Genomic DNA, 12,052 nt, shown 5'->3' with positions numbered 1-12,052 from the left:
TTTTTTAAGGAGGAGAAGTACCGCCACTGGGGGGTGGACAAGGGGGCACCCCTTTCATCCGCCGCCTTTCCAGAAAGGAGATAATGCGGGTGGGAGGGGTCCAAGGGAATAGAAGGCGAAAGGGTGAGCGGGCGGTGGTGGTGGTGGTGGTGGGTGCAAATGAAAGAATTCCTCGCCCCTCTGGCCCCGCTGCAGCACTTTCCACTAATAGAAGCGAGCGCTTGTTTCAGCTCTCCTGCTTCTTTTCTTCGCTTCGCCCCCGGAGCCGGTTGAACGCATTCAGCCTCTGCCAGCGCTCCCCTCCTCTACCCGCGCGTGTGTTTTAATGCGCGTATCAACTTGTGCCGCTAGCTAGCCTCCGGTCCCATCGGCGCGAAATCGGCGCTTCCGTTGGACGGAGGAAACCCGCCGGGATCAACGGCACGATGTGACCCGCGTCACCTGAGCGTCTCTTAGGCCGGTTCAGCCGAGTTTGTCGGCGGCCTGCTGGTTTTGTTGGGATCATCCCAGCGACTGTGTTTTTTTGGTCAAATTCCCAAGGAATGGAAACTTGTCAAGGGTGAGCTTACTTTAATGACTATTTCAGTTCCTAACTCTGCCGATGCTGATGATGATGATGATTCTCCTTGTTAATATTCCAAAGTTCCATTTGGAGCTTTCACTTTCTCAGAAGTCCTCAAAAATTCACCAGATTTTTTTTTTTTTTAAAGCCCCAAAAGACAGTTTTCTTGAAGAGAATGAAATTTGGTCTTCATTCTATCAGCGGTAGACCCACAAAATATTATCAAGAACCCCTTTCAGAAAATATTCATTGACTGAACAAACAGAATAAAACAAAAAAAAAAAGTTTTTTTAAATAAATGCCAGTGAGAATTTTTGCCTCAGGAGAGTTCAGTTTTGCGTTATCATTAAAAACTGTTTGTTTGTTTTTCAAACTGTGCATAATGTTACAAGAATACCAAACATACTTTTTAGAAATAAAATCTCGGGTTTTTAACGAAAGGAAAGAGGAAGTCTGCCATTCCATTACACACCACCAATCCCCAATTTTGATCATTTTTGTCAAAATTTTGTCACATTGCTCCCAAGAGCGATGTGAGACATTTGGACTTTTCACCGTTGTGTCTGGGTAAAGCTCGGTGGCAATTTGTTTTGTATTTTTAAATAGATTGTGATGGGAAATGCTCAACAGTGGAAAAAAACTACAACAACAAAAAAAAAATCACGTTTTCATCACGCCACGTGAAAGCCAAGTTTCCATTTCCAAGTCTTTAATACTCAAGCATTACTGGCCTCCAGCCCCTCCCCCTTACCTCTGACCGTTTACGTGCACACCGAGATCTGCGTCTAATTTGTCGCTCGGTGATAAAAATCAATCAAAATACAAATGAGGTTACGGCATGCTTTGGAAAGCCGCACACTCTGCCGCCGGCGATGGAAAAGCGAGCTCCTCCTGTACACAAATTACAGGTTAACATGTCTGTCTTTGTTTAACTCTGACTAATTCTTACTCCGACGCGCACGGCATATGATAGCCGTCCCTCCCCAGAACCGTTCACGCATGAAAGCCCGCGGGGGAATGCAGAACTGGCACAGGTGCAATTGAACGAATCGGCTTTTTACGAGCGCTGTCACGTTGGCGCGTGAGACGCATTTGCTGTTTACGGCGTCGGGGGAGGGGGGGGGCATGGGGGGTCACGCACTCGATGACAGTTTTTTTACGCAATAATAATAAAGTCCCCACACATGTCGGGAGAGGGAGCGGTAGGGTGTTTGTTCGGTGTCACGCACGAGCTGCCAGGAAACCGCCCTCAACGCTGCGGGATCGATTTATCTTATTGTGAGTAGTTGGTGATAAGAAAAGGTTGAGTTTTTGTCGACCCCTCCGAGGGTAAATTACTTTGCTGGTAATGACCCGGAGGAGCAGGAATGTTATTGCGAGACTGTTATTCGAGCCCTAAATCATCCTCCCCAGCTTGACATTCACTTGAATACTCTTGATTATGATAAGGGATTTGGGGAGGGGGCGGGGTTAAGATATTAACGGAGATTGGGTGTTTTTTTGTTTGTTTTTTTGACTCGTGTACGCACAAGTAAAAGGTGGTGTGTATATATGGATGCTTCCGAGCGATAATTATTGGTCAATATTCCTTTGTATGTGATTGTTTTTGGGAAGGGAGTGACTTATTGTAACCGAAATTTTTTTGTATTACAGTTACATCGAGCTTCAGAAAATAAGTATAGACATGTTCCTGTCTCTACATTCCATTATTTTTTTTTTTTCATAATTTTTTTAAAATACATGATGCAGCGACATCGAAGTTGAGGAATTGACGGGTATGTCACTATTTCACACAAACCAAGTTAGGGTTTGTCAACAAATAAATAAATACAGTGACAAATGTTCGCGTTTAAATATGTCGCGCATTCCGCTACTGATAACGGAAACGTGTACGGCAACGGCCAACGTCCTTATAACTTTATTAATTAAATTTGTTGCGCAATCTGGGGACTGAGTGGGGAGATCATGTGAAACGCCCGTGCCGCGTTTTGTTTATCGGCGTCGCAAAAGACAAAAAAATCGAGGACGTATGCTCGATATTGACAGCACAAGTTTTTTTTTTGCATTGACAAAAAATAAATAAATCAAAAAATCAGGTTACGTGGGTGCCGCCCAGTGTTCAGATTGCGAAACTGCAATTCATTTGCCTTTATTTTCATGTGAATCTGACCGACAAGACCAAAATATTTATTATGTCATAAATCTGATATTTCTTTATGATAATACAGATTAAATTATTGCCTGTCTTTGTTAAAACATAAATTGGAAGAGCGCCTTGAAAAAAAAACGCATATTTAATTAATCGCAGTTGCAATAATGAGGGGAGGGAAGAAAAAAGCGAGTTCGAAAGTTAAAAAAAAAATCTCAAAATCATTTTCAGCCCTCATTTTGACACAAGGCCCCAGACAGGTTATTAAAACATCTCCAAACTGACACCCGACTGACCATCATTCTTCAAGGGCAATTTCACTTTCCGTTTCACATATCGAAGCGGATTCGAGCACCTCTTCCGTCACCCAAAGCGAAAACGTGCCGAAAATGTCCCTGAATTCATGGAAACGCGAGTCCCATCTCCTGTATCCTCATCAATTACCTCAGCGGAAAGCCGTTTTTAACGCAAATAGCCATCGCTCTCGCTTGTGGTTGGAGCGGGGGGGGGGGGGGGGTTTTTCTTCCAGGGGATTTTGGGGGATTGTTCCTATCAGGTGATTTTTGACATGTAAGTCAAAAAAAAAAACAAAAAAAGACACGGAAGCCACCCGTGAGAGCCCGTCCGTATGAACTCCCTGTCGTTCTCTTGACTCTCTCCAGAGCTCCTGCGGCCTGATAGAGTGTTTCTGATGGGGGGGGAGTGCCGGCTTTTGGCCAAAGTGGCTGGAGAATTACAAACGTGTTGTATTTTATCCATCGGAGGCTCACTAATGGTTTCCATCTACAGCTCCCGAATAGGCCTCACAAGAAAAAATGCTCGCTCGAAGCCTTGTACAGTCCACTCACGCTTGACAAGTGGAAAGGGGGAAAAAAGCAACATCGTCTCAATATGATGATGGACCGACGTAGTGCAATTTGATATCAGGCTGTCCGACTTGTCAGTCCGGTTGATTCTCAATTTGCCGTTTTGGTGAGACGATTTTTTTTTTCCTTCGGCATGGACGCCTATCTGTGCTTGCGAATCTTTTTTTTTTTTTTTTTTTTTTTTAACCACTTGTAAAATGGAAGCTCACAGTCAATTTTTTGTCGCTCGAACCATGGCCTCATTTTATTTGTTGCCAAGGTGAGATTTATGTTCAAATGCAGGCTTCCCAGAAATCGTTGTATTCGTCTCAATGCACATAAAAATGTGAATTGACTTCCCCCCCCCCCTTTTTCAGTGTCATTTTTTTCATTGACTGTAAATGCTTGATGGGCCACATCTGGCTCATGGACCATGCTTTTGCCCACCCCTGCTCCCAACAAGGCAAATCCACTGGTATGACCTTGGCTGCACATACTTTAAAATCATTTCCCTCCTAAATGCTTCAAAAGCCCATTCCCCCTCCCCCCTTTTTGGAAGTTTTCTTGGATCGGGATTCATTTAATTATACATGAATGATGGAGATTGGGAGGGTATGGCCCGGCAACCTTGGCGATACAAAGGGTCTCTTACCGAGTCAGAAATAAAAATGTGCTTTTTTTTTTTCCCCCTTCAGTATAATAACCAAGTCAAGGTTGACGTTTCGCCAAGGCAAGGCCACTCTCTATCAAACCTTGAAGAAAATCCCACCCGTAATGAACTTCAACTTGTCATGTTGAGAGAAAGTCAGTTTTGAAATGCAACAGATAACCTTCGGTGAACTTATGAAGCAAATTGTGTGATTTTTGGCAGAAAATACTCGCACTCTGTACTTGTGTTGTCTTTCTGTACTCACAGTTTGTGCGACTGCCCACGCGGCAAGAATTTCACTTGACTGCTGTAAGTGACTCCAGAGTCTGCAGTAGTATTGGTCTTTTTTTTTCGCACAGAGAAAAATGAATAGATACTTGTGAGCGTTGTTATTTTGCGTGTCTACATGTGTTGTGCACCATTTGTGTTCAAATATGCATCCCTGAAAGCGATAACGCTGCCGTATAGATGCTATTTGTTGGTTATAGTGTTTCCCATTATCTGTTAGCATTAAGCGAGCTGACTTTAAGACAACAGTACAGTGGGACCTCAACTTACGAACGTCTCTTCATACGAAATGTTCAAGTTACGAAACGCCTCAACAGGAAAATATTGCCTCTAGTCACGAAAGAAGTTTCAAGAAAAATACAGTATGGGCTGCTACTCGCAGCTCCGAGTTTCCTGAACTCAACATACTTATAGCTGCTCTGCCATTGGCTATTACCTGGCGTCTTCCTGGCGTCCCATTGGCTAAGAGGGACCTCGACCGTACGTGTCTACTTGTGTAGATAGATAGATACATATGTGTCTATGCAGCGTCCTTGTTTTTCGCCCCTCGGGCCATGAGGTGTTCAGATAGTTCTAACGTAAATGTGAATCACCCAGAAAAGGTGTTCACCAATTGGGCGATCGCTCACTATGATGATGTTTGCCTTGGACATTTTGGAAGGATTGTTAAAAGCCGACAAACATCCTTGGATCAGTTTACATGATGCACAACTCTCATTTATTGTGCAATGATCTAATTGTAAAATGTATTTGTTCCATGTATTAATGCATTTTTATGCTTTGGAAGGCATTTATGTCAGAATTTTGGTGGCGCTTGGAACGGATTAGGGCATTTCCATTGACAACGCGTCTCTACTTATAAAATGTTCTCGTTCCGAAATTTCTTCCAGAACCGATTCATTTCGTAAGTAGAGGTGCCGCTCTATTTGTTTTCTTGAAATACATAAGGTGACATTCTCTTTGTTTGAAGTTTAGTTTGACAGAAAACTTTTTTTTTTGGAAGGTGCAGTGACAAAGTACAAATACTTCGCACCAGTGGATTTTGGTCAAGCAAATCATCAGACTTAAGGGTGTGAGAACACACAGGTTTGAGCCATATCCCAGTGAAATCCCGCGGCCAATGTGAGGACACAGCTCTCCTTCAAGGTGCTCAGCGCCTCGAATGGGCAGGCCTGAGCGGCCGCGGTGGAGCGACGTGAGCCTTGGCCTGGCATTGGCGGCGGACCCCGACACAGGCGCTCCTCAGTGTAAATAGGCCCTCGTCAGTCCTCGTGGCAGCCGACCAGCCAAATTCCCTGGGATTACAGAAATATTTGGACAAGCCTCAATGTTAACATAAGGCCTTCCCATAATCATTTTCCCCCCCGACGAGAGCGAAAGGGTGAAATCAGAATGTGCGGCAGTATGTCCCGGCGTTTTGTCCCGGAGCCGGACGGACGGACCGGATTAAGATTTGAAGGGATTTTGGGTGCAACTGAAATGGCCATTGTTCTTAGTCACCAGTTGACTGATTTATTTCCGAGCGGCGTGGCATCTGGTTTGGGTTTTGCCTCGCATCTTGTTGTGGGAACGTGAACCTCCTCACCTCTCCCGCCCTCTTCATGTTAATGTGAACAAGATCCAGCCTTTTGGCCAGACTTCGTGGATACTTAAAGTGGGGTGTAGAGGGGCCAGGGGGGGAGGATACCTGGATCAATTTCCCACCGTGTGTCGGAGCAAAAGCATCGGCTTATTTGTCTCCTCAGTCCATCTGCTGTTTTTCAGTGACAGCTGATAAATGTGCGGACCGAACAGAACCCGAGCCAGATGCAGCCTCTTGGCCGTTGTTGAAATGAATATGCGAGCCAATCACAACCAGATTTTGACGTGACTTTTGTTACCTTTGTGACTCCCCCCCCCCCCTTTTCCCTTGTAACCCGCAGAGTATGTGTGCGTGTGGGTAGCCTCAGGTTGCTGAGGTTGGGTTAAACAAGCCGCCATCGAAACCATTTTACCGCTTGGGTCAGGGCACGGTCAGAGCGTGTGGCTTGAGGCCCCCAAAAACCGGAGAGCATGGACTGCCAAGCCGGTCAAAAAGCAGTCTCTTCAGTTCGGCGCACAAAGCGCATCGCCGTCACGGATAAAGTGAAAGCGTCGCATAAAAATGTATTGTGAAAGGAACGTTGGGCGCTGAGGGTGTGAGAAGTTACTTTGGTCACAGCCTTTGCGCTTTTGAAAACATTTAGGTCTGAATTTTGGGGGGGGTTGGAACGGATTAGGGTATTTACATGGAAAATGCGTCTCTACTTACAAAATGTTCAAGTTAAGAAATTTCTATCGGAAGCAATTCATTTCCTGCTCTACAGCAAATCCAGGGCATCTCTAAAATGTCCTCTGTTGGGACAGCCTACCTATGTTTGGTGCCTCCCAAATTTTATGCTGACGCCATCCTGGCTTCACGTAACTATTTTATATAACAGAGAATTTATGAAAATGACAGAAACACATCAGGGGACGTTAGTGCATTTGGCCGCATGTGTTTTAAATCATATTTTTGGAGAGGTTTGTCAAAAAGTCTCGGAGATGATTTCGAAGCCAACATGTAACGATTTCCTCTCTTCACTGGAGAAATTCTGTGTCCGCATGAGAACACCATTCTAGGAAGGCGGGGGGGAGGGGGATCCCCTCCAAATCAATCCGGTGACCTAGTAGCACCATTGGCAAACGGGGAGCTGGGAGCTGTTAGCGCCAAACCAGCGAGCGCGGAATGGAGTGAAGCCGAGGATGGGAGGTGACGTACAGTTCAAGGGGATCCGCGGCAGCCCGCGTGACTGGCACCTCGCTCGATCCGGACAGCGGCGCTACGGATAGCATTTTAGCAGAACGTATCGGTACGGCGGGATTTGTGGCAGATTCCACAATGACGCGTCCGGTCCTCATTTTAACTCATTCACTCCCAAAGACGTTTTTAAACGTCTTTTCAGACTTGGTCCAGAATTGGCTGGGACTGAATGAGTTTTAATTAGCACGAAGTGACTCTCGCAGTCGTGCATTTTCTGCAATCTCTTTTATGTTTCTCTGGGCAGATTTCATGGACATAGCAACACATTGAGGCTGAAATCTGATTGGTCAGAAAATAATCTCACGTCCACATGCAAGTACTGCAGAGCCTCCAAGATGCTACTAAATTTTCGAAATAGACCTCTGAGAATCCATTAATCCCGTTTCTTAGGACAAATATTTCAATGTAGAATTTAGATTATAAATGTGATTTAGTGGAGTCTCATTGTTTAAAGATTTTTTTTTTTTCCATTTCATTGCATGCCTGGCTGACAGTTGGTTTCAGGTCGTTCACAGTTGGACAGAAATAGATAAGTGACATTTTTGTTTTTGTGCAGAGTCATTGTTTCTGGGAAGCGTTGCAGTTGAACCCCCGCCTCCACCGCAGGAGTATGTGTTTTATTGCGAGAAAGTGTGTTAAAGAGTTTCTGCGTGTCACAGAGGTATGTGTGTGTGTGTGTGTGTGTGTGTGTGTGTGTGTGTGTGTGTGTGTGTGTGTGTGTGTGTGTGTGTGCGCGCGCTTGTGATTCAATGTGAGGTTGGTTCTGTGCACCGGAGGGGGTGTTTGTCCACGCGGCGCCAATGTTTGTACAGGGCTGTCACGATGACTGGGGCTGGCTGTCTCATCTGGAACGTTGGGACCAGGCGCAAAGTGCTCTTAAAGCGCAGATTATCGCACGTCTTGTCATATCGCCGGACGAGAAGCAGGCACGCCCGCGCGACGGCACGCCAAGAACAAGCACATTTCGTCACGTTAGCCGGCCGCGCACACAAAGTGGAGTTGTTGATGCATTTCTAGGGAGTGATTCCAGTCTGGGTGGATTACATCTGCCGATATAGGTGAATTGATGAGAAGATCATTTGCAATTCGCCGTTTAAACATTTTCATAGGATCCTGCATTGGGAGCCAAGTGTCATAACAATAGTGACTTATTGGAGGAAACCGTTTGGACTCCCTAAAACGGTCTGGGAGCCTAAGGCCCGTGGGCTAAGAAATAGCCAAAAATGACCCTAAAATGTCCACGCGGAGCTTGCATGGGATCAGGATTGATTGATTGATTTATTTTGTGGGGGTCTTGTCATAATGGATGTATCTGCCAAATTTCTTATCCCATGGGTTCAGGATTTTTTTTTTTTTTGGTGGGTCTTGTCAAAATGGATGTACCTTCCAAATTTCTTTTCCCACGGGTTCAGGATTTTTTTTTTTTTTTTTGGTGGGTCTTGTCATAATGGATGTACCTGCCAAATTTCTTATCCCGAAGAAAAACTGGCTTTGTGGGCTGAAATTTCCTTGACATTTACTTGGAAACGCCAAAATGAACCTTGAATGGCTGCTTTGAGCCAAAACGACAGACTCCCTATGTCTTCTCGCGCATGGATTCCTGAGACATTTTTTGTGGGTCTTGTCTTGAAAAATGTACCTGGCATATTTCATATTCCCGCAAGACAGTGGCTTTTGGAGGCCGAATGTTCTGTGACGAAGGCCGCAACTGAAAACGACCCAAAACTATCTTAATATAGCTGCTTTGAGCCAAAATGGCAAACCTGCTGTGTTTTTTGCGCATGGTTTCCTGTGACTTTTTGTGGGTCATATCATGATGGATTTACCAAATATATTTCATGTTGCGAAGTGAAACCGGCTTAAGGGGCTGATATTTCGAGTTAATATTTGGGGGGTGGGGGGGGCATGCATGAATCAGGCCCTCCGACGACTTTAGAAGAATCGAAATGGACCCTGATTGGGAAAGCTTTCTTCACCCCAGCCCTCAAGGAAGTACATCGTCTTGGCAACATGCATCAAGGGGTGGAGCCAGCCGGTAGCGCTCGACAAGACTCAGGTGTCACATAGATATGCCATTTCGTTTTGAGCTCATTAATTGTGAATCGAAAAGCAGCACAGGGCAGCGTCTCTCCTCCTACCCACAAGACCACCTTTGTGCCAAAGGCTATTTATCTTGATGTGCAAGCCAATTCCCGTCTCTTTATTAGGATAAATGTATTCCCCTCAAGCTTTCGGAGTCATCCGTTTTATTCTGGTAAGCCGCCGCTGTGTTGTGAAGGGGCAGGCTATAGGGGCCTCGACAGCACGAGAGGCTGCGAATTGCTGCTGGTTATCTGTGATTGGCGACTGCGGCGGCGAGGTTAATGTAGCGGAACCCTCTCACTGCCCTCGCTGCCCCTAAATGCCGCGTTCTCCTCCTCCCCTCGTGTGGTCTCATCCTCCCTCCTCTGTCACGCTTGACTCATCGCGTGGGAGGAAGAAGGGGTGGGGGGTAGGGGGGGGGGGTTTGAGCAATGGGCAGTAAGTGTTCCACAATTGGCCGACGTAGGAGAAGGGCTCGTGAGCGCGAGCGGGCCAATGGCCCTGGCTGAGCTCGGTCAGGCGGACGTCTCCCTGCGGTAGCGATGGATTTGTTTCCGCGTGTTTGTCGCTTCACCAAAGGAACGCGATGTGAGCTCGTGATCGGAAAGGACGCGAGTTCATGAGTGTGATGGAATCCTCGGAGGCGAGGTCTGTTTTTCTGCATCCTCGTCATGTTTGTCAGGTCAGAAAATCAATCAGACGTTTCAGAGCCGTTGTGAGGGAGAGTATTGGGAGTACACTCGTTATTATAATGCTGATGACTATTCTTGCTGCTTTTGTTTCTATTCATATCTTCATGGATGGTGTTTATTGATAGGTTGATTCTATTCTCTTCTGTCCGTATGTTTCTTCACAGTTGACCGCAGGAGGGTCCAAGTGAGCGGCTCGGGGTGGACCTCCCTCCCTTCAATTTGACGAACCGCTCCCCAAACATTCAAAAAAAAAAAAAAAAAAAAAATGCAGCCACGGTGGCTGTCCTGCTTGGCTCTCCTCTCGTCTCTGGCCTGGGCTTCGAGTGTCTCGGGCTACGCCACCACCCGGGCTCAGGGCCTCAGGGGCCGCATCCAGAGGGACCGCCGGAACATCCGGCCCAACATCGTCCTCATCATGACTGACGACCAGGATGTGGAACTGGGTAAGGTGGATTCACGATATTAGTGTGTTGCATTTTTATGCATGTTATGCATATTTTCAGAATGGTACATTATTCATATTAACATAAAACGCTGTTTAAAAAAAAATAAAATAAAAAACATCTGCACTGAAGCAATGGACAAACTGAAGCTTTTCCTCCTCACATGAAATATTAAACACCAGCCGCAAATGGCCATCTGTCCAATTATCTGTGCGCATTCAAATGATTTAACCCCTTCGAGAAACGATCATTTGCAGCAGAGGGTTCGCCACCATTCTTCCAAAGGTCACCGTTTCCCTCCCCTCCCCCCGCCCCCCCCTCGCAGGCTCTCTGCAGGTCATGAACAAAACCCGCAAGATCATGGAGGAAGGCGGCACCGCCTTCACCAACGCCTTCGTCACCACGCCCATGTGCTGCCCGTCCCGCTCGTCCATGCTGACGGGCAAGTACGTTCACAACCACAACACCTACACCAACAACGAGAACTGCTCGTCGCCCTCCTGGCAGGCCCAGCATGAGCCGCGCTCCTTCGCCGTCTATCTCAACAACACCGGCTACAGGACAGGTGGGTCTTCATTCATGATGACCTGGCAAGATGCGTACAAAGGTCATATATGCCCGCAGGTTGCTCCGAATTGTCAATGCAATGTTGGTTTATTTTTGCGCCTGAGTGAGTTGAATTTGGTTGGCAACAAATGTCTAACTGGACTCATCAAGCCTGCATGTTGCCGGTGAACTATGCTGATGGGAACGCGCCGCGATGACCCCTCGGCCTTGGATCCATTAGCGGCTCCACTCGTTTCAGACATATTGACTCGGTGCTCGCCAGTGTAACATTTTTTTTTTTTTTTTTTTTTTTTACCGTAAGCCACGGACTGCGCCACGCTGCCTGCCTGGCTGTCTGTGCGCTGTGAGAAATGCAAACATAGTGACGCCTGCCAGGACGCTGTCTGGCCTCAACAGACGGTGTCTCACGTGAGTGACATGCAGGCATCGCACCGGGCAGCTCGCTCGGGGCCTTCAGCAAGCAGGCTATTTACGATTGTGAGCCCAACTGCTTCCTGAGCAGGTTTGGGAAAGAAAAATCAACGATCTTGAATCGAGCCCTTTGCTGACTTTAACTCATTCACTCCCTTAGACGTTTTTAAACGTCTTTTCAGACTCGGTTTAGAATTGGCTGGTACTGAATGAGTTAATTCGTATCGCATGCTTTAATTTGGTGTTTTCTCTCTCTCTTTTCGCAGGCTTCTTTGGCAAGTATCTCAACGAGTACAACGGCAGCTACATTCCGCCTGGGTGGCGCGAGTGGGTCGGACTGATCAAAAATTCCCGCTTCTACAATTACACCGTCTGTCGGAACGGTTACAAGGAGAAACACGGCGCAAATTACGCCAAGGTATTTCTTCCCATTAAACCCTGCAATAAAAAAAAAAAAAAAAAAAAAAAAAACGAGACAGTTAATCCCTCTCCCGGGTTTGTTTTCCAGAAAATGACAGGTTTACCTCCTGCTTGTAAACGCAG

At 46.4% G+C, this 12,052-nt stretch overlaps 1 protein-coding gene across 7 annotated transcripts in view; it reads left to right on the top strand.

Moving 5' to 3' along the window:
* The window catches only part of sulf1 (sulfatase 1), a 60,113-nt gene that overhangs the window by 29,521 nt on the left and 18,540 nt on the right, over window positions 1-12,052 (top strand). For 5 of the 7 annotated variants that reach the window (XM_019866279.1, XM_019866277.1, XM_019866276.1 and 2 more), the window contains 3 exons: window positions 10,253-10,531; window positions 10,857-11,096; window positions 11,776-11,927. In XM_019866279.1, coding sequence (XP_019721838.1) covers window positions 10,354-10,531; window positions 10,857-11,096; window positions 11,776-11,927 — 570 coding nt within the window. In that variant the 5' untranslated portion in view covers window positions 10,253-10,353. Of the gene's footprint in view, window positions 1-10,252; window positions 10,532-10,856; window positions 11,097-11,775; window positions 11,928-12,052 lie in introns of those variants that run through there. The other 2 variants (XM_019866282.1, XM_019866281.1) reach the window with 1 other exon arrangement.

The sequence above is a fragment of the Hippocampus comes genome, unplaced genomic scaffold (genome assembly GCF_001891065.2).
Source record: "Hippocampus comes isolate QL1 unplaced genomic scaffold, H_comes_QL1_v1.1 scaffold3, whole genome shotgun sequence".
Lineage (NCBI taxonomy): Eukaryota > Metazoa > Chordata > Actinopteri > Syngnathiformes > Syngnathidae > Hippocampus > Hippocampus comes.
The sequence above is the reverse complement of the archived record's forward strand: the minus strand, read 5'-3'. Positions and strand labels throughout refer to the sequence as shown.